The sequence below is a fragment of the Malaclemys terrapin genome, chromosome 6 (genome assembly GCF_027887155.1).
Source record: "Malaclemys terrapin pileata isolate rMalTer1 chromosome 6, rMalTer1.hap1, whole genome shotgun sequence".
Classification (NCBI taxonomy): domain Eukaryota; kingdom Metazoa; phylum Chordata; order Testudines; family Emydidae; genus Malaclemys; species Malaclemys terrapin.
In genome coordinates, this window is record NC_071510.1 from 73,351,088 (window position 1) to 73,377,486 (window position 26,399).

The 26,399-nt window shown below is 40.3% G+C and overlaps 2 protein-coding genes across 3 annotated transcripts in view; both read right to left on the bottom strand.

Annotated features, from left to right (window-relative positions):
- Positions 1 to 7,275, bottom strand: part of LOC128839233 (endoplasmic reticulum aminopeptidase 2-like) — a 40,128-nt gene extending 32,853 nt beyond the window's left edge. Inside the window, exons 1-5 of the mRNA XM_054032040.1 lie at positions 6,618 to 7,275; positions 4,544 to 5,216; positions 2,229 to 2,367; positions 815 to 949; positions 303 to 423 (exon numbers count right to left, since the gene is read on the bottom strand). Coding sequence (XP_053888015.1) covers positions 303 to 423; positions 815 to 949; positions 2,229 to 2,367; positions 4,544 to 5,082 — 934 coding nt within the window. The 5' untranslated portion in view covers positions 5,083 to 5,216; positions 6,618 to 7,275. The remainder of the gene's footprint in view (positions 1 to 302; positions 424 to 814; positions 950 to 2,228; positions 2,368 to 4,543; positions 5,217 to 6,617) is intronic.
- A 68-nt stretch (positions 7,276 to 7,343) lies between these two features.
- The window catches only part of LOC128839235 (endoplasmic reticulum aminopeptidase 2-like), a 34,588-nt gene continuing 15,532 nt past the window's right edge, over positions 7,344 to 26,399 (bottom strand). For both annotated transcript variants that reach the window (XM_054032043.1, XM_054032042.1), the window contains exons 9-19: positions 24,626 to 24,757; positions 22,323 to 22,391; positions 20,559 to 20,737; positions 20,376 to 20,455; positions 17,849 to 18,032; positions 15,921 to 16,077; positions 15,436 to 15,620; positions 14,233 to 14,397; positions 13,249 to 13,389; positions 11,501 to 11,582; positions 7,344 to 9,703 (exon numbers count right to left, since the gene is read on the bottom strand). In XM_054032043.1, the coding sequence (XP_053888018.1) occupies positions 9,557 to 9,703; positions 11,501 to 11,582; positions 13,249 to 13,389; positions 14,233 to 14,397; positions 15,436 to 15,620; positions 15,921 to 16,077; positions 17,849 to 18,032; positions 20,376 to 20,455; positions 20,559 to 20,737; positions 22,323 to 22,391; positions 24,626 to 24,757 (1,521 nt within the window). In that variant the 3' untranslated portion in view covers positions 7,344 to 9,556. The remainder of the gene's footprint in view (positions 9,704 to 11,500; positions 11,583 to 13,248; positions 13,390 to 14,232; positions 14,398 to 15,435; positions 15,621 to 15,920; positions 16,078 to 17,848; positions 18,033 to 20,375; positions 20,456 to 20,558; positions 20,738 to 22,322; positions 22,392 to 24,625; positions 24,758 to 26,399) is intronic.

Sequence of the window (26,399 nt, forward strand, 5' to 3'; positions counted from 1 at the left end):
GTCTCATATTTGATTGTTCTCACATAGTTAATTAAAGACTTTTGGGTTTATCCAAGGTACAGATCAGAGAACAGAATTTTGCCCTAATAAGGAAAAACATTATGATTTCAGCCAAACTATGCAGAAGCCTATAACCACTCTATTGCAAAACATAATCTTTCATATAACATGTTGGCTTTTCTTAGCTAGAATAACATTTTGAATTTCTCACTTAGTTTTGTGTGAGAAAAGAGAAATTAAACAGAAATTCTGTGACTGAAAGAGTTATATATGAACTGTACTGATATTGATGTTTGACTTACCCAGTTTTGGTAAGGGAAAGCTAATATCAAAGTACTTCTCATAAAATTCCAGTAGTTTCACTGCTACTTCTAAGGCATAATGTGTCTGGCTCCATTTGTCAGGTGATGCGTAGATGGATACCTGTGAAAATTGATTACAACAGTGATTCCCAAACTTCCTCATTTTATAGATCAATTCTTAAGATAGCAATCATGTTTGGATCAATTCCCCTCCCATCATCTCAATCACATACTTTCTCTGCAGCAACTCCAGGACTTGGTACCAGGCACAAGCTTTATTATAAATGATATTAGGCAGAAAAGGTGGAAATTAACTTGCTTTAATGCAATAAGTGTAGCTGTTTGGTTACATCCACTGATTTGTAACTATGTTGTCTATTTCCTCTTCCTGGGTATATGATTTCACATTTTAAGTCTCTCTCCTCATTGCCTGTAAACCTCACTGCTCTAATCAAAAAATGTCAAGCCCTAAAATAACCTTAGTTATTGGCCATGCTGAAACCTGAACTCACCTTGATTCCTGATGATGTTGTGGCCTGCACAGACTTAAAATCACAAACTATGTAGGCTACAAGGTAAGTGCTCATTTTCACAGTCACATCAAAATGATCTTCCAACAGGCCTCCTTCAAGTTCAATTGTTTTAATCTGCAAATTGGAAAAGAAGCAATGTTCTTCCATTAAAACTTCCCACAAACCAATAGATTGATACCGTGAGTAACCTATTTAACAGCTGGCAGACCAAAATCAACCCACGGTTCAATAAAGTTATACCAGGAAAAATTATTCATTATTTGCATGCTGGCAGCAACAACAGTGTGCTAGACCCTGCCCATACAAATATGATGATAAAGTCCCTGCGCTGAGGAGCTTAAAGTTGTGGGCCCCGATTCTGAACAAGATAGTCTTTCCTCTTGAAGGGTAATGGTGGCCCAGAGCCAGTCAACTCTGTTCCAAAGCTTGGCCCTTTTAAAAGCAAGCCTGTTGGCACACATCCTGAGTGATCTGGGGAACTGTAGTCCTGCAAGGTCATGTGACAGCCAGGAGACCCACTGCTGGATATTAGGGAAATATATGGCTTGGCTTAGCTTAGAAGGGTGAGAGACCTGCAAGGAGGGGGAGCCCACAGCGGGAAAGCCCGAGAAGGAAAGCGCTGTAAGGGACTGTGAAGCCTAGGAGGGAAGAATATAAGGAGAATGGACTATAAGGATGGTGATGCCCTGGCAAAGGGCTGGAAGGAACGAGTGACCCTGGGGATGAGAGCTGAACAATGTAAAGCTCAGCTGTTAATTTATATTAAGAAACCAGATACCCAAAAAGATGAGTTGATAAAAAGGCTCCAGTTGTGGGCATCTGATTGACTAAGGAAGAAGGTAAACTAAGGCAGTGGACAAGCCCAATGCCAAACTGGGTACACTGCTGCTACACTTACATAAGTGATTAGCTATACACATATGAATAGTCCCATTGACTTCAACAGAACTATACAGGTGCATGTAGTTGACCAAATCCATAAGGCTTTGCAGCACAAGATTGTCTTTGGTCTACAATGTATTCTGTTTTACACAGGGCTGGTCTAAAATTTTCTTTCAAAATAATTTTTCCGATGAAAAATTGAATTTTTGACTAAAATATTTTCATGGAAAGGGTCTGCTTTCCTCAAAAAGTTTTGATATTTCTCATCAGAAAATTGGAAAACTGAAAACTATCAACAGTTTCAGTTGGGGAGTTTTGTTTTTTGGATAAACATTTGATATTTTCTCCTGAAAATATCAACAAAAACATTTTTTTTTCATTTTTATCTAAATTTTCAGCAGGAAAAAACATTTCCTGAACAGAACTTCAGTTAATCAAAAATAAGAATTAGGAACTGAACATTAAGAGCGGTTAATGTGACTACATCATCAATCCTTTAACAAAATCTTACCTTTGGCATGTTGGATAATGCAATGTGTTTTCTTTCTCTCCTTATCGTGATGGCAAAGTTGGCTTTGAAAGATGGTTCATCGAAGCATGGAAAAGCCATTCTTGCTGAGGTAGGCTCAAAATCCGTAGTAGCTATTATCCTGTGAGACATAACATACAGAAACAAATTCATCCAAGTTAAACATGAAATCAAGAATGACACTAATTTTGTATCTTAGCCTGCAACATGTTTAGACCTTGATATAGCAAGTGTTATAAGAATAGAGTTTCTAAACAGTGCTTTTATGCTTTTTTTATTGGTTAAAATATGGCTCAAATACCAGTAAAAATTATAGATTTTCTTGAATGTTTTGGGATCTCTGCCCACTTTGTTCCAGTGTCAGTACCCAATTGTACATTATCACTTGAAATCCATTTGTTACCCAGAAGGAAAAATAATAGATGCGCGTGTCGTGGGGGGAAATGTATATTGCAGGCACCATGACTATTTTACAGAATTGGTCAGCTGGTAGATGTAACTTTAAATAATTTAGAACTAAACTTCTTGATCAGGTTTGGTCACTCTGACAACCATAAGTGCTGACTCCTTGGTTGCCCCAGGCTGGAGCACCCACAGAAGAAAAATAGTGGGTGCTCAATACCCAACAGCCACCCACCGATCAGCTGTTTGGTGATGGGTGGAAGGTGCTGGGGGGGAGGGGACAGAGTGTGGGCAGGACGAGGTGGAGCCTTGGGGCAGAGCAGGAGAGGAGGACCCACCCGGAAAAATGAAAATCAGCCCCTGTGCTGACAACAGTTACATGATTACATTCAGTCGGGAATGCTCATCATCAGATTTGTGACTTGCTTTTATAAATTAACACCTTCAATTGAGGAGACCTTTGACACTGAATGAATGTGCTTTGTGACTCACAGATAAAGATAATAATTCTGGCACCCATACAAACTAAATCAAAGCAATTGTTTAAAAAGCACGTGAATTGTGTTTTGTTGAAAAGGGATGGACCTAAGTGTGTGCTTACCTGTTTTGCTCAATAAGGATCTCAACAAGGGAGCCCCACAGGCAGGGTTACTGAACCAAGGAGGCCTGTTGTAATAATGGGGTCTACAAATTTAGAGAAGTGAGTGAAAGTTCATAAAATGTCATGATAGCCATGATAGGCACCTCTACTGTTGTGGCTAAATCTTGACCACCGCCTGGGATATAAGACTCCTCCCCACAAGTCCTTTTCCTTCCCCACTTTTGCCTTCATCTAGTAAGAGTCTGGTTTAGCCAGTCTAGATTGTATATTTTGAAATGCTGCCTGTAAGCAAAAAGGCTGCTAAAAACAATGCCCTGAATGGTGCTAGTACCTTCGGGTGCAGGTCAGTGCCCCTCCTCCTGCCCGGAGGGTTGGCACAACAGCAGCTGCAAACCCCGCTCTGCTGGCCGCTGCCACCTTGGTGCGCAGAGTGAGTGCCTCCAGGAGTCGCAGCACCTCTCACTGCTTGGCACACACAGTGAGGTGGTGGCAACCGGCTGAGCGAGGCATGCAGCCACCTCTCACCACGCAGCACACACATATCGCAACCCCCCATTTGGGAAATGCTGATCTAAGCCATCCAATATAAGTGAGGCCCTCAACTTGGAATCAAAAGCTATACAAGGTAATACAAGACTTTGCAGCTATCGTTTTTATCCATCGCACTTTCATTGAATTTTTGCTCAGGGAGGGCTTTTCCCATCACTCACAGATGGCCACCTATTGCTCCCCAGTGTATAGTCCTTTGAGGCACCACATAACAGCTACCGTCCTTCCTCTGACCCAAGAGAACAGAACCAGACTCCCTTCAGAGCACAGCAATAGCACTCCTAATTGGTCCAGCAGGGTTCCTGCTGAACAGAGCATTGCACACCATGCCCCAAGCCCAACAGAAGAGAAGAACCCCATACTGCTCTTTGTTCAGGGAGCTAATTCCCCCCAGACTGATTTTGCACAGATCCCACCTGAGCTGCACGCCTTCTGCTTTTTAGTTAGCATTTTCATTGAAAGTTGGGGCTAATCACTTTGCTTTCATACAGGTCACATCCCAGGAAAACATACAATTACCATTAACAGTGATATAAGGCAAAAATAAAACTTTGAGGTCAGGGCATAAGTACCTATAAAACTTTATTCAGTGTAGTTGTAGCTGTGTCAGTACCAAGATATTAGAGACTTGAAGAAGAGCTCTGTGTGGTTTGAAAGTGTCTCTCTCACCAACAGAAGTTGGTCCAATAAAAGATATTACCTCACCCACCTTGTCTCTCCAGAAAACTTCAAAGAGACTCCTTACCTTGTTTCCCCATCACGAGTTTTGTAAGTACTTTTGTAAAATCCATCAAAGCCATCCGCCAGTCTTGCATGAAACTCTATGACAACCAGGAACCGCTGGCCAGCTGTTAATACTTCCGGAGCCTGCAGGGCAATTTGCTCATGTGCAGGATGTTCTAAAACTTGAAGCTGTTTTCCTGGTTTACTGGACCCCAAGTCATCTTTGGGCAGAAGAACTGCACTGGTGATTTCAAGGCCTTTGCTGTGCAAGATGATAAATCTAGTATTCTCTCTCACAAAGATCTCTATCCTCTCCAGTCCAGTAAAATGTACAGTAGTAAGATTAGGGTGAACACAGAGGTCATATTGGATTGGGACTACCATATCAGGAAGCCTCATCTTATTCCAAGGAAATAGCTTGCCATTGGTAGGGGAAGTTACATTGTCTTTATCTGTTTGATGTTTAAATCCACAAATTCCCAGAGAATAAATGTGTAATAGCTGCAGCACTAATACCAGTGAACATATTCTACAGTGACTAGCCATTGCAAATGCATGCATCGAAAGATCCTCTCTAGAACAAAAGAAAAAACTGTAGCTTCTTCTGGCTAAAACTTCCAGGTCTTGAAAATATTGTTTGCTTAGGATGCATCATGCACTGGCAGTAATGTAGTTTTCCATTAATGAATTCTCATCTAGAGAAAAATAAACAGGTGTCTTAACTGTAAGAAAAGTCAGAGCCTCACTTTAGTTGTAATAATCCAGCTTCCTGCATAAACCACACAGACAATGAAGGCTCAGTTTACATGTATTTAAATGTTTAAAATGACAAGAGGTATTTGAAACTCTATGGGTGTATCTACATTGCAATAAAACCCCCCGCCACTGATCTGGGTCAGTTGACTCACGCTCAAGGGGCTCATCTGCTGGAGCATAGAGCTTAGCTTCCAGCCCAAACCTGAAAGTCTACCCTGTAATTGTATAGCCCCGCAGCCCAAACCCTGCAGGCCCAAGCCAGCCACAGCTGCGACCCGGGCCTTTTATCACACTGTAGATGTACCCTAAGTGCCTCAGACAATTGTTTGAAAATACAATAAAGCCCTATCCCCGCAGAGACTATTCATGTGCTTGAAATTAAACATGTGCTTAAGTGCCTTGCTGAATTGAAGCCTAGATCAACATATCAAAATAAATATACTGTAGGGTTAATGTTTATATAAAAAAAAGATGTAGCAAGAAAAAATAATTATTCCCCACTTTCCCTAAGCACCCTTGATACTTGCTTCATTCATTGTCAGCTTTCCTAAAAATCTATACCTCACAGCAGGTCCTGAAGGTCAGCAGACCTGGAAGAAAAATTTTGCATTTGTCTGAGATTATGATATTTGCAGGGGACAAGAGGAAGACTTCAACTCCCACATCTATTTCCTCTTAACCTGGAGACAGGACTTGTGGAATAAGGTACTCACAGCAATGTGTCATTTCTCACAGCAAATCTTTATTTAGTGGTGTAATTTTAGCAGCTGCATTCTGGACAGCTATGCAGCTGCTAAAATGGTCGTTGGTGCCTGTCTATGAGACCACCTCACTCTTCTTACCAAATCGTTCCCTTGTCCACTGTATCAAGGTTAAACTACCAGGAATTGCAGAGGTGTGAATGTGGCCAATTTGCTAAGGGGCAGAGGGCTCAAGCAAGGTTCTCTGCTCACTTAATTCATGTGGTTTAGCAGGCAAGTATCTGGACAGTGGAGCGCTCTCATAAAAGTTTAGAAAGCTGCAAAAGAGAATAAAACAGCTTAATAAACCTCCTAAAAGAAGATTGTAATAAAAACTGCACATTAATTTTTTTTAATGATTCATTTATATTAGTTTAAGAAAAACAGGCCAAAAAATAAATATTAAAGCATTGAAAGTGGAATATTTCTATGTGGTACATACACCACGTTGTTTAAAAGATGGCTGAGGGCTGTATTGAAATAGGAGCAGGAAAGCCATGACAGGTAGTTTCTACTAACAGAGCTTCTTCCGCAAGCACAGAATGAACCCTCCTCCCCACACACAGCCCCCTCCCCCCCCCTTCAGTGCTGCTCTCTTACATGGTCCATGGCATGTTCCTGTCTGATCACATCTTTTCTGCAAAAACAGCTTTAGATTTTTTTTAAAGCAAACACATGGAAACGTCTGTATATCACGATCTCCCATTTGCTTCTGCAGCCTTGAATTGTGCTGCTTTTATTTTCACTTTTGTTTTCACTCGGAGGCAGCCACCAGGGGGTTTCCGGAGTTTGTTCACCAAATACAGCTCATGATAATCACACTAAGTCAAAGCAAGCTGTGTGCGCCCATCCTACTATCTTGTGTGGTTTAACAGCACAGAATCCTTCACAATGACCAATGGTGCCCCAACTCTTTCAGTAAGACAGAAAATTATAATACCAGAGTGAATAAAGCCTATACTGATAGCAGCCACAGATCATAGGCTTATGATAGAAAAATCGAAAACAGCTTTCAGTCATAACTGATTTACTGTTCCCATTTATTTCCAAGGAGTTTTCCAGTCTCTGTGGAAAACTAATCCTGACAATAGGAACCATTTGATCTGGGAAGCTGGTTTTCACATGTCACAAACAAGCAAGTATGTTTTTTTCTTTTTTGTCTATTAAGAAGTGTTATTGTCTGGAAGAGCTTTTATTTCAAGAATTCAGTAGCCCATAATGACTGACTTGAAAATAAAGCAACTATTCTGCAATCAGAATTAACTCCCCAGTATTTCAAAGTCTAGTAGCTGCAAAGCAAAAAAACAAAAAAACAAAAAAAACCCATCAGACTGAATTTATTTATTTATTGAACAACAATGTAGTTGGCTTTGTACAAAAAGAAAGACACCCCCCTTGCCTCAGGGATTTGCAGTGTAAAGGCACAGTCCTAAAGGTTGCTGAGTTCTACAAAAACAAACAAAAAAGAAAAGCAAAAGTGCTATTGATCAACAAACAGTGTTTACTCAGTAGCTATTCCAAAAGCCTTCTGCATAGCTCAGAGACAAATGCACACAACTCAGCACTGTGAGCCAACTCTTATGGCTGAGCAGAGTGTAATGTGAGGTAATACATGGCAACGATATAAGGGTGAAATCTAGGGAATGCAAATGATGTGAATAGTGGGTATTTTAAAGAGTTTTCCAGGTACTCCTACTGCCAGACAGCAATAGTGGCAGCCATGGAACCAGTCACTGCCACAGAAATGCTTCCAAAGCTTCTCTCTCGGGTACAGTAGATCAGTTATAATTTATTGATATTTAAGCGATGCAGTTTTCGATGCACTGATCAGCCTGGCAGTCCCATATTTAGAACAGAAATGATCAGCACGGCAGCTGTTGTCAATGGAATTTTACTTAAGTGTCAAGCCCTAGAAAGCCTAGAAATTCAAAGGTAAGGCTAATCCTCTGTCCTTAACTCATCCCACAATGTGTGTTTGAGGAAAAAAAAGCCCAACTCCAAATTAAAACTCTTGAGGGCCCAATCCTACACAGTGCTGAATGCTCACAACTTCCACTGAAATAAGGCAGGGTTAAACCGTGAGATATTTTCTCAGGGCCTGCTCACAAGTCCCATTAGTTTTAACATAAGATAACGAACAGTAAAATAGTAGACCTGAGACCAGGACTCATTCAGACAATGCTGCTATATGAGAGTCACAGGAGTCCCCAGTGCATGGGAGTTCCCCAGCTCGACCAGGGCAGGTTGAAAGTTGTGCTGCTATAGCGCTGTGTACTGCTCATGCTCCAGTGCTGCACAGCGTGAAGTATAAGATATGTGCTGACAGAGTGTTCTGGAGTGTTAACTTAAGCCCCATGGAGAATCAAGACATGATCCCCTTTATCATAGACAATTGCAGATTCCCCATCCTCACAGTCTACTATTTCTCCTAATTTCCTCCATGAACACACATCCCAGTTCAGGACATAAGCCCAGATCCTCCAAAGTAAATAGGCACCTAACTCCCATGGATTTCAATGAGAGATAGGCACCCAAATACCTTTGAGGATCTGGGCCACCCTCTCTGTTACCCAGTGCACCTGGCACAGCAGTATGACATGGTTTGGAGTCACTCATTAAATCTTGGGCCTTGAAGGAAAGAGGGCCAACCAAGAGCCTTCGAAAAGGGTCCTAGATTTGCTTCCCTGAGGATGTCAAGCTTAATGTTGGATTTTTTATTACAATTTGTTTCATGTCACAGTCTCCAATATTATCTAAACATACAGTAGTATTTTGTTCCAGTTTCTTAGCTAAACATTTATCCCACACCTGTGAAATATTTTGGTCTCTTAAAAAAAATCCTTGATTTTGGATTTGCCTAAGAGACATACAATTTCTATGCTAGAGGAATCTAAAAACATAGATATATGCTTATTGTGAGGCTTTTTTAAATGAAACTAAGTTGTTTTCATCTATCATGACCCTTACACAGCATTTTGTCTTTGATAGAAGTTGTTTTATGTTTCTTAAACTGCCAAAGGCAAAACCTGGGGAAAGCTGCTTTTTTAGGGAACAGAGGAAATCACTGACTAAGAACAATAAGTAAGGCACACAGTGGCAGGGCTAGGTTCTATGCAGCTGTTAAGAAATTTAGTAGAAGTCCTAAGTTACATATGTATCCCACCGTGGGACTTCAAAGTTAATTTTACAAGGTTCTTGTGAAATCAAAAACACACACACATGCACATACACACACTCTGCCAAGTCTATAACTACAGTCCTTCAATTGGCTTAAACACCTAAATATCCAAACAGAACCACATATAAAGACAAATGCAAAACCAGTGTAAACATGGCAGTCCAAATTTCATAAAAATAAATGATCAGATGTCAGGAAGGTTTTCATTAAATGAACTGCATAATTCAACAAGACTGATGTTCAGTAAAGTACTGTAGCAATTATGCACCTGTTCAGAGGAAAAAATATCTAGTTTGATTTTAATTGTGTTATTTTAAAGCACACAGTAATACTGCACTCTTTCATCTGATCTCAAGCAGCTTTACTTAAGATTCTCTAATATCCATTTTGTTAATGTAACTAAATTTCTCTCCAGCCATTTTATATTCTTCTCAATATTCTCCACGGCAATCTGGGGTGCTCTCAGCTGTGACACTTCCTCCTTTACGGATTCAAAAAACAACTTCACCTATATAAGATATCAATTAAAAAGGTTACGATCAGATCTGAAGAAAATAATGACATTAGAGATAGTTTTTACTTTTGAAAAAGCTCACTATTACCATTGTGACATCTGTAAGTGTGACAGCCCCCACCTTGGCCAACAAACTAGAGACTGAAGGGGCGACCTCCAGGGCTATAAGCCTGAGCTGCAACACCTTGGACTAAAGAATCAAGGCTTCCTAGCTAGGGCTGTAACAAATACATATCTTCTGCGGATCTGGCACACGGGAGGACCTGTAACATACACTAACCAGTGGTTTACATAGGCATACTACTTACAGAAAACTAAGTGATAAATCCCGGTCCCAAGAGTGTACAGCCTAAAAAAGAGCTCTAACATGATTCAGTGTACAGTGTTACTACCCTGGACCATAACCTCAATTTACATTGTGTTTTCTCTGAGACACACTGAACTTATTATTAACAAGCACTGCCATAATAAGCATTGTTAAGGACCAATGGAGAATGGGTCCCCATTGTGCTAGGCACTGCACAAACAGAGTAGCAGACAGTCCATGCCCCGAAAAGCTTAAAATCTAAATAGACGAGACAGGCACAGGGCAGAGTGAGGGTTAGAACACACAAGCAGAACGAACAATGTAATGGCAGCAAACTTCATGTTAGTGACATGATGTTTTGGGGGGTGGATTTATGTAGGAGGGCATAAGCTAAATGGAAAGAAAAGGGAAGGGAAGTGAGGACAGGGCAGGAGACAAGAGAATAAGGGCAGGTGTGGAGTGAAGCTGAGGTGAAGAAGGAGGGAGAGATTTGGAGCAAACAGCCAATCAGTACAGGAGCAGAGGAAATGCAATAAAAGGTGTAGAAAGGTCTCTGAATGTCCCAAGGTTCCTGCTTTGGCTACTTCCAGACTGGCTAGAGTCTCTGGCTGGTTCCATTCTGCAGTGTTTGCCAAAGGACATATTTTGGAGGGATGGGGAGTGGGGTAAGAGGCACCACCTGGGGCCTAGTGCCAAGTGCGGTGCTGGAGATCACGCCAAAAGCCAAGCCTCAGTACAGAACATAAAGCGCCACATTACACTACTTGAACATTTCACATGATAGAAATCCACATTCAGGACCCAACACTGTTCCCATTGATTTCAAAGGTGCAGGATCAGGCCAAAATGAAAGTGGGATGTATAGTTCTAGAGAAATTCTAAAACTATTTGCAGTGGTGTTGGAGATTATTCCTTTAGGGCCTAATCTTGCCAAGTGCCGAACAACCGCAATTCCCACTGACTCACAAAACAAAACCTAACACTCAGAGATCGTTTTAGAGGACATGGTATGGGGCAGGTCTTGGATTGCAATACAATTTTATATAGTTGAACACTAACATTTACACATTACAGTATATTTCATGGGCAGACTGGGTGGGGTGGCTGAGCAGAAATAAAGCAGTTTTGATCAGCAGGTGTAAATGGCATAATTTAAAAAACAATTTCAATAAGCAAAACAAGCCTAATAAGTTTACTCAGCCTGGGGTTCACTCAATACTTGGGCACACAGTCCTCTCTTCCCATGAGCCCTTCTTATAGCTCTTTCCCCAGCATCCACAGGGAAGCTGGAGCTAGCCTCTTATTGTACTTGGGACCAAAAGTACCCTGCCTCTGTCACAAATACAGTCTTATGAGGCTTTACACTTAGAGCGTGCTGACACCTAGTAAAAATCCAAAAACTCAAAATGCAGCAAGAAGGACAATGATTTAAGTAGCAACGAGAATGCAGATGACACCTGTTTTACTTTTGGCCTCAGACTAACCTCTTCCAGCTCTTGTTTTGAAGAAAACTGTGCTGTTGCTCCAATTATAATCGTTCTGATTGAGAAGGACCCCAGAGGAAATCTGAGGAAAAAGAGGAGAAAATTACAGACCTTATTAATGTATCTCCATGTAAAATGTTAGTAGCAATAAACGTGATCTATAGCAATACATATTAATATCAGTTCAGGCTAGTGGCTTGTAAATATTACTCTTCATTGCCACACAAGAGTCAGGTTCAATTTCTATTCTTGGTCTCTTGTGCCTGGAAGTGCTGAGTGCTTAGCCCCTGTGGGAGGATGTGCCTATTATTTCCGGTCTTTCCTGTAAATCCCCATTATAGGTTTCTGTGTTTCTGCTGTTAGGAGCTTTCCACAGTCTTCTCTCCAGGCCTTGGAGTGGCAGCAATACTGCTCTGCAGCTACTGCCTTAGCATCAGGGCTAGTCAAAAAGCTGCTGTGCCCCCACTTCCCATTCATCAGTGGAGAGGGATGGCAAGTGGACTCTCACAGTCACACATCCAGAACCCCCTCCCCATGCTCAGCCTAGACCCAACCCCACCTGCACATTGGAATACAGCAACCACTACACAGCTACGCATGGAGTGTCTGGACTAGAGAGGTGTGAATAACTGAGATTTTGGTTTGCTGACAATTCAGATACATTTTTTAACATTTGTTTTGGGTCACACCAAAAGTTTCAAAAGAATTAACTCAAAAAGTTGAAAAGAATTATTTGAGTTGAATTGGACTCAAAACAAAATTGGACTCAAAACAAAATAAATACTTTGTTTCAATTGTGAGACTTTTGGTGACGTTTAAAAAAAATAAAATAAAAATTAAAGGACATTTCCAAACAAAAAGTTGTTTCAAACTAAAATATCCAAACATTTTGTTTGACAAATGTCAAAACAAAAAGTTTCATTTTTTTTCTAAAATGTTTTGTTTGGTTGGTATTTTTCCACATCAAAACAATTCTGCAAAACCAACAAGAATTTGAAGTTTTGGTGTTGCCAAATCTGCATTTTTCACCAAAAAAAAGTTTTGTCCAAAAAATTTCTCCCAGCTCAAGGTTGAACCCAATGCACTCACTTGCATATTCTAACTACACCACCTCTAAAAAGGTTCTTGTTTATTCAGGGCTCTCCAGCCAGTGAGGAGAAGAGGCAGGCAGGACTGCCCTAAATGCCTGCTCCGTGGCTGCAGTGTGCACTCACTGCCTCAATAGCTTTTTTTATTGTTCCCTCACACTTTCTGGAATAGTCTCTCCACAATGTCTCTCCAAAATTTATTTATTTATTTATTTATAATGCAGGATTAGAGCACAACTTTTCATATCATGGTTCCCTGAGTTTACTATCGTTCTTCTCTACCCAGTATCAGTGATTCTGAGATTGAAAACTCAGTTAAGAAGAGGAATTACAGATGCTTGCTCATCTTTATAATAGAACTTTTCAAAATCAAGACAAAAATTCAAAAGTTAAAACTCAATATAACAGAGATAGTCAGCATTTATATAGCACTTTCCATTCAGAGATCTCAAAGCTCTGTGCAAAGGTGGTTAAGTATTATCCTCCTTTTTCAGAGGGGAAACTGAGTCACGGGGCAGTGAAGTTCCTTGCCCAATGTAACACAATGAGTCAGCAGCAGAGCTGAGACTAGACACTATCACTCTTGACTCTCAGTCCCCTGGCCTAAACATGCTGTTTCCAATAAAAACAAATCAGTTTTTGTCAGTTACAAATACTAACTTTTCTAGCAGTTTGCTCCAATTTTTCTTTACAAACTTCCATGCAAGATGTTGTCCAGCTGGATTTGTGCTGACACTATAGATAACTGATGACAGATCTTGAGTCTTGATAATATGTCCCTCCATTGCAAGCTCCAGCAACCTAAAGCATCAAAAAACAGCCCCAGGAAACCAAGAAAAGGCTAGGTTATATATTTATATATGGATATATGCTAGCAAGTTTTGAAAGATCAGGCCTCTAATGTGATCTCAGCCAGGATAAAAAAAATGAAGTATTTCTTGGTTACTTGCACTTACAGGAAATTGTTTTGTGTAACTTCTCATTGTCAGTTTTATCTCAAACATTATGAAATGCTTCAAGGGCTCATAGCTACTGGCTCCCTACAACCTGACACCAGCTTTGAACACTTATTCCCTTGGACCAGTGGCTCGGAATAATAGGCCAGATGAAGATTGATTCTTCCTGTTCATTCTCTTAACTATCATATTATCATGATGGAAAACAGGTATATAGGGAAGTAAAAAAAGACATATATCCAGTTTGTAACTTTTCATAAGGGATTCATTTAAGGACAAATGGCTGCTATTATCTTCCTAAGAGATTTAGCATATCATGAGTCCTCTATTGTTGTTTGCACTGGTGTTGTAGCCATGTTGGTCCCAGGATATTAGAGAGATAAGGTGGGCAAGGTAATAGCTTTTAGTGGACCAGCTTCTGTTGGTGGAAACAAAAATAAAAGCTTGTCCCTTTCACTTACAGAAGTTTATTCAATAAAAAAATATTACCTTACCCACCTTTCCTCTCTGTCATGCTCAGAAATCAAGGTGTATACATAAAAAACAAGTAAAAACGTGTGTCAAGCAGCTACAACTTTCAGATGAGTAGGCTTTGACTAGTTCATTTTGAGATTCATGAGCACCAATTTAACTATACAGTGAAAGAAGAATACGTGAGTAAACAGTCATCCCATGTTACAATTCCTACCTTGTTAGTTTTGCACCATCTTTGCAGCTTGCCAAAGCTGAACAGATCTTTCCCTGTTCAGCACCAGACATGGACACTTTATATCTCTCCAAAAGAAAATTCCAGCCTTCAGCTGTTTTAGATCCAACAGAATACACAGTCTCCAGGACATCAGAAGGAACGTTACTAAATAATCAAGAATATAAGAAATAGAGTTTTATTCAGATTTGTGATGTAGGGTTTTTAATAGCTGAATTAAAGTCAATTAAATGGCTGAAAAAGCAAGCCCTGATCTTACAATGGACTATACTGACACAGTATCAGAGGGGTAGCTGTGTTAGTCTGGATCTGTAAAAAGCAACAGAGAGTCCTGTGGCACCTTTAAGACTAATAGATGTATTGGAGCATAAGCTTTCGTGGGTGAATGCCCATGCATCCGACGAAGTGGGCATTCACCCATGAAAGCTTATGCTCCAATGCATCTGTTAGTCTTAAAGGTGCCACAGGACTCTCTGTTGCTTTATACTGACACAGACCCTTCTCCTCTATGGAGTCCACTTGAAATCAATGGAATTTTGCATGGATGCAGGGGTCTTCACTTGTAGATCCCAATGCAGGATCAGGGCCAGAGTGGGTCAATTTTTTCAAAACAGGGACTATACTTTCCTTTATGTTTTTACAGCAATTTGCACATTGTGAGTGCTACTCGAAACAGATAATAAATAAAATACTACTATTAATAATAATAATAATAATAATAATAACGAAGTGGGAAGAAAATATCAAACAGCTAAAGAGTACTTAGCCAGAAAAGGATTTTATGCTATTGTAATATAATGCCCTGGATGAGATGTCAACAATGGGGAACTGAGCCCAGAACCTCTGGGTCTAAAACTGTGAGCTACTGCCTGAGCTAAGAAACTGTGGTCTGTAAGCTCAAAGGCAGTACAGACTCCTAGACCTGTGTATGGTCCAGCCAGTAGACAGGGACAGACAGACACAATGAGTAAGCATGGGTTACATGACAATATGATGTATATAACACCTTTACTCTAGAACATAAGATTTTCAGTTACTGTTTCATTTCAGGAAACAACAGTTTCCTATTTAGTTTACAATAAATTGCTTTTTCTCCAAATCTTATGTTGGAGAACAACCTAAAAATACGGTAAAAAAAAAAAAACTAAGCAAAAAAGAACATAAGGAAGAATACAAATTATTTACGTTAAATTTCCACCCGATTCCATCCACTTGCTGAAAAGCTCATTTGCCTTCTGGAAACAGGGAGGATATTGCAGATCACACGCAAGCTCGAGGAGAGCAGAACGTAGCATTCTATCGGAGATGGAGCCCTCATCACTCCAGGTCTGCCTGTCAATCACCAGCTTAAAATGCTGCAGGATGTACCGCTGCAGAGAGAACATGGCACAGTTCATTTACAAGCAATGAAATCTGCCATCCTGAGCATATTCCAAAGTTCTAATAAAAGCAGTAAACTCTGCATTAAGAGCAGTGTTTCCATATTTCATAAGTGTATCAAAATATGCATAATTATATTAACAGGTAACAGCTGTTCTAGTTACAAAGAAGGTGGTATCCATCTTTCCACTCTTCAGTGTCACCAAGAAGTGTCATCAAAACAAATACAGATTAAAGTTAATGAACAAATACATGCATAAAACTATATGGTTAGATTCTTAACAGTGAACCTTGAGGCTTTCTGTGACATCGGAAATATTTCTTCTCTCCATCATGCGATAGATCCCTGCCAGGTAACCCAGGCCTTGCAGAAGTACTATGTTACTGGATTCATGTTGGAGATATTGCGTCAGATCAAGAGCTCTATCCAGTGATAGCCTTCCTGCACTGAGAAAGAGGTTGTTTGGAATAAGTTAATGTCTTTCATCTGAAGTAGTGAGGTTCTTACCCACGAAAGCTTATGCTCCCAATACTTCTGTTCGTCTCAAAGGTGCCACAGGACCCTCTGTTGCTTTTTACAGATTCAGACTAACACGGCTACCCCTCTGATACTTGTCTTTCTAATGATATATTAAGGGAAGGAAAAGAGTGGCAATGTTATTAGTAGTATTTGTTGCCTAAAGAGCAACACAGATGTATAGAGTACTTTACAAAGCACACACAGGTGTATTCCTGCCACAAGAACCTTAGGATCTAAGGGCTACATTGTGCTCATTGCAACTGTATGTGCTGGATCCTTGTCTGCGGGTTGTTTACCTGGATGGAGCCAGGCATGGGGGGAGAGAGAGCAAGTAGTGTTTGGACCCGGGAGAGGAGGGCACTGCCCTTCCAGCTGACTGGAAGAGTGGGGAGTATCTACACCCGTGCAACAGTGGAAGCTGTCTTTCACATGGGTTGGGCTGGCAGCACTCACCCTCCCACCCGTGGGATCTGAAAAGAACAGAGTTTCCTCATGACCTGCTGTGGGAATTATGCTAGTCGCCCTATTTCCTTGGGGGCTGGGAAGGAATTTTTCTCTCATTGCCAGAATGGCCAGGGTGGGAAGGGAGTGGGCAGGGTTTTCTTTTCCCGCAGTGGGTCTGGGACCCGGTGGGGTGGGGCAGGAGGTTAGGTTATGATGTAGGAACATAGTACGTAAAACTTGTGGCAGACGTCCAGTGCAGGCACTCGTTATGGAAGGATACAGTCATTGGATAAAGTGGATTGGAAAAGGATTTAAAAGAAAGCATCCCTTAAGGAAGCCGAGGAAGGGAAATTTGCAGCTCCTATGTCTGGTATGATGAGGAGCCAACCACCCTCCTTTTCTAGCCTTAATCCTCATACGAGGGGAACGTGGCAGGGTCCCAGCAGCAAGATAGCTGGGACCAGGTTGGAAATTACGTGGGAGTGATTAAAGAGAGAATGATGACCTGCACTGTACAATGTATTGCCAGGTACTCCCAGACATTTTAAGTGAATAAAGTTGTGGCCTCATTGAGCCACATCCATTGCCCCTTGCTCTTCTTCCAGCGTGGTATGACTAATGCTTATACAAGGGCATGAAGAATGAATATGCCAGAAGCCTCCCTTGCCTTGCACATCCCGCCATTCTTTGCTGCAATCCCTGTGGGCAAAGGAGCGTGGGACTACTCCTTCAGGGCACCTACTGGGATGCAAATCACTTCAGTGCAAGCAGGGAGGAGACAGAACCTCCTTGTACATCTGTTAACAGTATCCCCATTCCCAATGTTCCTTTCAGGGCTCCTTTCCCCATTTTATATCAGCTAAATTAATGTCACCATTCATGACAGCCAAAGGGAAAGTCTTTTAGAAGGAGGTGGGAGGGAGAGTGGGAGACAGAGAAAGAAATTTGCACAGATCTCACTTGAAAAAGAAGACAACAGTGCTGCTCTGTGTGGAGACATCCCCAACCTGTAGATGTGTGCCTTGTTAAATATCTAACTATTTTGTGCAATCAAAGGCAAGGGTTGAGCTATATTAATAACAATCAGAGGGTGGGTGATGAAGAAATTTAACTCAGAGAAGACAAATCCATCTGAGAGGAATTCAACTTGCAGGGAGGGAGATCCTTAAAATATCTGGCCCTTGAGGTCATAGTCAAAGTCCTGACAGCTGCAAATTGTGCCATAAGAATTTTTTTTTTAAGAACAATTATTACCTGACTAGCTGAAATGCATTGTGGATCAGATTGGCTCGGTCCTTGTAGCTGAAGAGCGTGTGGTTCTGATTCAACAGTTTAATGATTGTGTCCCATCCATTCCCTTCGTAGTGCACAATGTAATAGCCATTCATGTCCACATTGAATTTTACCCAATTGACATCTTCTTCCAGTTCTATGGTATCTGAGAGCAGAAAAAGTTACTGAAACAATTAAACATTCTTAGTGACATTCTCTAATGTGACCAAAAATATTTCCAGGATATCTAAACTTCAGAAAGGTGATCTGAAATCCATGGAAAGATTGCATGGTATTAATCCTCAAGCCCTTTTATTAGTCATAATTAATAAGTAACTGTCCAGATCATAAACATAGTTGAGCCAATTAAATCTTAAAGCCAGACATTTTTAGTGTACGGTCATAGGTTATGTTTCTTGTTTCACAAATGTTTTCTATAATTTTTAATAGCAAATTTTAGCCAATTAAGTCTCTATTCTTGGAGACAGATGTAGATCCTTGCATTTCACCATGAATTCAGATTCCTGTATTGCTAGAGAGGTTGTACTAGTTAACAAGTTTTCAGGTCCTGAGTGCTTCATTGATAGTAACTCATACGAAGAAATAAAGCAGAAAATAAAAATGTAGCTCCATGTTGATTAGTAAGTGGGATTGGTGGGAAATATTACACTTGTCTGGTTCTTCAATGCCTTTGATTATTCTAAGTGCCTGTGACAGAGTGTAGGGTGCAAGCAGGTGAGCCTGCACTCTGATCACTCTGATATTAATTAGTTTCCCTAGAGAAAGCTGATGGTGTAATCAGTCAATCAGGCTGGCTGGTGGAGCCAATTACCCCAGGAGCCCAGGTTTGATAAGAAAAGGCACAGGAAGGAATTGCAAGGGTGAGAGGGAGAAATGGGGTTAGCCGAGCTTAGCCACACAGAGGTTCAGAGTCAGAAGACCTCTATTCCCATCAGACGCTGGTGGGAGGGCCAAAAGCTAGGTCAACATTTTAAATAGAATGTTGTATAGGGATTCTTGTGAAAAGGGCAGAGGGAACTTAAAATAAAAGGATAGGGTGAAGGCAGTTTCTGCAGGGAGAAGGCAGGAGAGGAGCCACACCTGAGGACAATGCCAACTTGCAGCATTTCTCCAAAGTGAAGTATTTACAACATTTAAACTGAACATATATCCGTAGTTCCTAGCCCTCATCTATTTAAAATGTACTAATTGATGTGCCTTTGGTAAAGGTGCAATCAAACCATCATACAAAGTGGCCTGTCCAGATCTCCAGCTCTTGCGCAAAAGCCTGTGGGATGTGGCTCATGGGAAGTAAGTCTCTAAGAAATTCCCTCATGCATATTTCCCCATATCCTTACATGAGGAGGTGAGATTTGTGGAAATCTGCCCTTAAGGTGGATTGGCTGGAAGCCAAGTTCACACTCATGGAAACCCTTACACTCTGCAGCAGCTCTGGCCCCCAATCCTGATCACTTTTTTGGAGCCACAATATCAAGGAATTCAACTTTCTGTCAGGTGCTGTCCTTAAAGGGGAATTTCCATTGGGGAGATGGCACCACAGAGAAGATTTATCAGATCATCAAGATCTTGTATAACGGGACCTAGAAATTCTCACAAACTGCACTATTGTGGTGGTAATTTTGTATCCTTGGGCACTTTTGATGTTTTAAAATAACTGTAAGCACATCTGTTTTGAATTCTGTTTAGTAGACTAGAAGGTTTGGAAATTTTAAGATTTTCATTCAGAGGGATAGCCGTGCTAGTCTGGATCTGTAAAATGCAACAGAGAGTCTTGTGGCACATTTAAGACTAACAGATGTATCGGAGCATAAGCTTTCGTGGGTATTTCCATTACATGCGTCTGACAAAGTGGGTATTCACCCACGAAAGCTTATGCTCCAATACATCTGTTAGTGTTAAAGGTGCCACAGGACTCTCTGTTGCTTTTTAAAGATCTTCATTGTTGCTTTAAAAAAAAATCTTAAAATGATGCGTGTTCTAAAATGGTGGCTATGAAGGAACCTTGCAGTTTTCCCACCTGATCTACCACAATTTTCAGTTAACAAAAATGTAGGCAACCATCCCAGTGCTCTCCAGTTCCCTATATTAATTCTTATGCTGTGGGTTTTCTGTGCTCTGTGCCCCATTGCCTTCAATGGAAGTTCTGCTTCATTAAAGAATGGAGAATTTGGCCCTTTCATAGTAAATAATTATGACAAGACCTTTTCCGAAGGGAAAAATAAGTTTTAAAATGTCTAAAAGAGGCTTTACAGAAAAGCAGACACAATCACCTTTTTAATCTTCATATTAAAGATTTTCTAGCAATGTGAAAATGCAAGCAACTGCTATTAACAGGGATCCACTCTCCAGGAAGGTCCTGTATTTGTAACTATGCTGGGATCAGGGATTCTTTTTTAAATGAGAATTAAGGGACTACAGTATAAGCAGGAGCAGTATTAAGAAAGTATGTCTACAACACAAAACAGGACATTGACAAGTCAATCTATACCTGAGTGATTCTTCAGTAAATGTCTTCCAATAGTTTTGGAGTGGCTTGTGATGTATGTCAAGGGAACATGCCAGAGGAAGCTAAAAAGGAGAAGAGAACAGTAAAATGACACCAAAATGTCAATAGGGATTCAAATATGTAAATCAAATTCTACAAGCATCATCAGCATGTGCCTGCACTTACCCAATCTGCATTGAGGCCCATTGAGGATCATGTGGGAAAATGCCTTTCAAGAAGCGTTCCTGTCTTATTTTAATTCTCTTCTGATTTTGTTCGACAATAATCAATGGAATTCCTTTCTGGAGTGTCCACGTGTTCATTATCTCTGTGATATCAAAACGTTCATCAACATAATAGATATGCTGAAAAAAGTGCAAAACAGAAAGTTATTTACTCCAACATGACCTGTCACTTTTCAGATATTATCAAATACTACTCTGAAGTCCAAAAAGATCTTAGTCATTTGTTTTAAAATTACAGGCACATCCACAAAATACCTTAAGGAAAAAAAGACAAATATTTTAGCAATCTTCAGAAAAATATGTATTTAATTTCAAGATAAATATAGTGAGACTGATTCTCCTCTCTGTTACACAGGTGTACATCAGGAGTGACGCCTTCAATCTAAAACCAGTGTAAGCAAGGGGTTCATTCATTGCATCCTTATCACGAGGCTCTTTGATGGCCCATTGAAAAGGCAGAACAAATGTCTCTACCTAAGAAGCAATTGTACTAGAGATCAACCTGGGATAGACTGGTCTCTAATGCTGCCAAGATGACAACTGGTTCTGTAGGCATAACAGAACAGTGCTAGGTCAGGTTGAACACTCTGTTCTTCTAATTATACCCAAGCTTTATGCCTAACAGTGGAACAGCTGTTGGACCAGGTTCATCAGTACACTTCAGTTGCATTGTACCGCAAAGGTGATGCAAAACAGCTGTAAACCTGGATTAATTGGCCAAAGGAGCAGAGTAGCCACAGTGTATCAGTGAATCTGACCTAATACATGTTAAAAACTGAGAACCACATTGTCTGCCCTTCAGGGCTGGTGGCCCAAGGCCCGCTGCAGGTGCCACTAAGTTTCACATGAATCTTGAAGAGGGACACCCCGACCTCTAGAGCAGGTACACTGCACTTATGTGGCTGCCCAACGACATCCCCTGCTCAAAAGCAGATTTACTCCATCGGGGATGATGTTGAGGACACACCGAGAATGCAAAGTCTACTCTTGATTTGAGCAAAGATGTGCTTCACCCACTCACAAGAAAAACTGGAGTGAAAGGTACAAATAGCAAATCCCCTGTACTTATACCCAAAGGTAATTGACTCAGTCAAGATACTTTAAAAAAAACAAAACAAAAAAAAAACTCTAAATAAAAATGGTGAAAAGTATATTAGAATTTTTTTTTGCATTTGTAATCATCTGAAATGCTATCAGTAACACAAGTAAGGGCACTTTTTTCATGTGTGCGCACGCCACGTCAGGCTGTATAATGATGTTCTATTACACTCACATTCCAAAGCCCTGGCTAAAGTCATTTGATGTGACGATATTTGACAGTGGAGCTTAGTGGGTCCTTTTAAATTGATTAGAAAGCCTTGTTGCCCTTCTGCAGTCTCATCCTTGTCTTTATTTCTTTGCCACTGCTGTTTTCCTTTTTTTCCTGACAAATTTAAGTATCTGCAGTTGTTTATTTAGTCAATTTTTTTTCTCACAGAGATTGCCTCATGAAACACACATCCTATTTTTATAAGGGACCCAAGTGAAAAGCAGATATACAATCTTACTCCATCCTACTTCAGTACAACTACAATGTCAGTGAAGCGGACGCTGAAGTATCTGCTCAAGAGAGATCTACATTAATGATTAAATTACAAGGATGCAACTGATTAGTTCTTTCTGTACTAGTCTAATAAAGAGAAAGCAGATAGCAATATGTACTCACTGCATTCTTAGCCACCTGACTTTTGCTGTAACAAAATTTACCAGAAGTAAAGTCCTCTTCTGAACATGTCTGTAAAAATACACATTTTTAAAACAGGATTAGCAAGTCATACTGAAAATACCATTTACTATAGTCCTGATTTCTTATTTCAATGTTAGCAATTGTTATCCAGCAAGAGAAAAATCTCAGCCAGTTACCAATGCTTAAAAGTCAGTTATCCCTGAAGAAACATTCTAAAGCCTTTAGTAATACTTTGAGTCAAATTATCAAAACCTTCTGGTGAAATTGCCCCTGAAAAACATGAAATATGCCTCTCAAGTCATTTTCTGGTACAATCTGTCACATCCAGAATTTGCCCTTTGTACAACTGCTGTTTAGATCAGTAAATCACCCTTTAAACTTGGTCCCACTCAAGTATTCACCCAACCACCAGCAACAGTCCCACCTGTGCAATTTTGATTTCTTTGATCTCTTGCCTAGAACTGTAGACACTATAACTCAGTGTTCAGACTGCCCATTTCCAGCTGCCTAGTCTTGATGTTAAGTAGCAGGCTGATTCCAATAAATTTTTATGACTAAAGCTTCTTGATGTGAATAAACTTGACATTGCTCATAATCATATCTTTTAAAAAATGTTTAGAAGTTACTGACTTGGTTTTTGGATGTAATCTTTACAGACTTCACATATTTTATAGTAGACCATAACCAGTTTGCTTCCTCTTTTTTCTTTTTTTAAATATGACCTGGGTGTGTTGTACAGCCCCAGAGTTCTCCTTGGACCCAGTGTTCCTCTGTTTGTACTGCACATGTCCTCACTTGTTTTCTACTTTCCATTAAGTGACTCACTACTTGGCTAATAATACTCAACTCTATTATATAGAATCATAGAATATCAGGGTTGAAAGGGACCTCAGGAGGTCATCTAGTCCAACCCCCTGCTCAAAGCAGGACCAATCCCCAGACAGATTTTTACCCCAGTTCCCTAAATGGCCCCCTCAAGGATTGAACTCACAACCCTGGATTTAGTAGGCCAATGCTCAAACCACTGAGCTATTCCTCCCCCCCATCTGAGATGCTGACTTTTCCTGGTTTGTATGAATGTTGTTAGTTAGGTTGCAGAATGGAATATTGGGTAATTTTTTCTCCTTGAACTTGGTATATCCAATAGATGATACTTCATTGTTGGGTAACCTTGTCTATGGGTTTGACCCCAGCCAAATACTTTGTTTGATGCACTTCCCATTAATGATTAGACTGTGAAAAAGCTGGGCTTTCATTGTGAAGTTGAGAGAACAAATAGATCCACGACATTGTACATGTAACCATGCAAACAGAAGCATTAGGAATAAAAAACTTCATTAAAGTCAATGGAATTATACCAGGGATTGATCTGGCCACTGGACTAGATCCTTATCTAGTCAATATGGGCATAGCCCCACTGGCTTTGATGAAGTTATGCTCATTTACGCAGTTGAAGAACATGCCCATTATCTTTTTGTCATCGGAAAAAGTGTACAAGATATGACCTTTATTCTATCAAATGGATTATTATGCTAAGATTGCTATTACCTTTGAGACCTAAAGTCTTATGATCATTCCAACAAAGACACATCATAAACTCAGCTGATGAACTGCCCTGCAGTAATCGTTTGTACCCATTGCTAATTCCTCCACATTTGAAATCATTCCTTGCACAATAGTAGTTCCTATTGTATCAAATGATGTATGGAGTTTATTATTGCTCTACTAGTCTTTAGGGCATCACCTCAACTCAGCTGAATCTATTTAATGAAATTTTTTGCTCCTAATATTACAGTTCACATTGTTACATATACAGTGAAATGTGTCTATTTGTTCTCCCAACTCCATACTTACAACCTAATCCCTCAAGGCGCTGACTTTGACAGGAATTAGTCGCAATCAATATGCCCTTCCATTCTGCAGCTCTCTTCTCTCTGAGTTTCTGCCAACATGCCTCTCAAATTTTAAATCTATTTGTATTTTGTAAACATTTTCTCTAAGTCTCTTAAAGATTTAAAAAAGCCCATTTATAATGACTGACTTTCTGAACAGCTTCACATTGAGACTGAGTGCAAGAAAGTCACTGGGGTGTGAAATTCACTCCGATGCACAAAGACAGCACAAGAGCTACACACTATTTGTGTCCTCAAAACAAGGCTTAAATGGGATTTAAACTGCACATAGACCTTGTGCTAGCTGTCTGCATGGGGGTAAGTTTCATCCCAGATGCATATGTATAGGTGTGTGCTTTATGTTATCTAAAATAAAAGAAGGGAACTTACATTAGCCAAGCTGGTCCAGAGATCATTATTCTTTGCATTACTATAACTGTGTTTCTTTAAGTAATGAATTATTCCATTCTGGAACACCTCTTCAGTCAGAAAGTTCCGCAGCATGTGCAGAATGCAAGCCCCCTGCAGATGATTTGACACAGTTGAATCAGCATATAAATTCCAGCTGCCTTGAAATAGCTATAACTATGTTATACAACAATGCAAAATTGTTAACACATGGAGAATTTTGAGAACATAAAAGGTGAAAAGTCACCAAGATGAAAGGCCACAAGTTATTTCAAGATGATGGCTGCTGACTGTAACTAAAGCACAGAGGGTGCAATGAGAATAGGAGTTGTAGAAAGCCCCAAACACCACAGAAGCACTATGGTTCTGATGGGTGGAAGGACAGCTAAAGAGAAGGTATGCAAGGGGGATGCTGCATCACCTGTGTATGGAAGAAATGGACCTGGCACTAGATCCTTCGAACCCAGTGTTTAGGGGAGTTTTTGAGGCAGGTGAGGAAAGAGGTGCAAACTTGATCAGTGGATCTGTATTTAGGTGGAACTAGTGACCACAAACCCACATGCAGCAGGTGCATAAGGGACTATGACTATGACCATTATTCTAACCCAGATGCTAAAGTAAGTAGCTACAGATCTGCCTTTGCCTCACGCATGGGCTTGAAAGGTAGATTTTGTCCTTCCTCAGCTCCCATATAGCTCCCTGCAGAAAATAATTTCCCCTCAGGGTTAAATTTAGTGCTGATTTATGCCACATTCAACTCCATGGACTTCACTGGGATTGGATGGAGTGTAAATCAGCACAGAATGTGACTCCCGAAGTAATATCTGACTGGACTTAGTCTCCGTGGCCAATAAAGTGGCACGAGTTGTAACCTCAGATGAAATTATGCATCCTGCCTGAAATAAAATGCTTTTGGTGATCAGTCAAAAGGAGTTTAACTAGCGTGAGAAAAAAAAGGAGAAAGACAAACCTGATGAAAGGCTGAGCAACAATCTAAGCAGAGATAAAAATAAATACACTTGCCAATTCAAAATTATACTTAAAATTCACATTGTATTTACATTATGTCTACCCATCACACAAAATTGGAGCCTTGTAAATGTAAAAGATTGGTAACTTCAAAGCATGGGTCGTTGTGTTAGACAGTGGAAATTCACAGACTCTGTTTGCATTTAATCAACAAAGGAAGAGCCCATGCAGTGAATGAATACACCTGCCAGACTGCCTTCCATGGAAAGACACTATAAGAATGGATCCAGGGATCGATTCTGTATCTCTGAACTGTTTTGGATTCTGACAGGGTGGAATACTGAACAAGTGGGCAGAGATCTTCAGAATTACTCTGGGTAACCCTGAGGAACTTTTGGAAACCTAGCAGATTACTACAACTCTGTTATCATTTTGGATTTACAAATTTTGACTCACCTGTTAATGTATTTTACCTACTTTAACCTCTCAATAATTCTAATTTCTTTTTCTTAGCTAATAAATCTTTAGTTAGTTTACTAGAGAAATTAGCTGCCAGTGTTGTTTTTGGTATAAAATCGAGAGTATCCATTGACTGATCCTTTGGGATTGGGAGTAACTTAATGTGAGGTGATTTTTGGTTTTAATAACCTTTCATCACAAAGTCTAGTTTGTCTGGGTGGCAAGATGCACTGGAGAACCTAAAGGGGCTGTTTGGGACTCCATGGTGAGTTTAATACAATAATCCAGGAGTGCACATTTGTTACTGGCTTGATGAAATCTAATTACA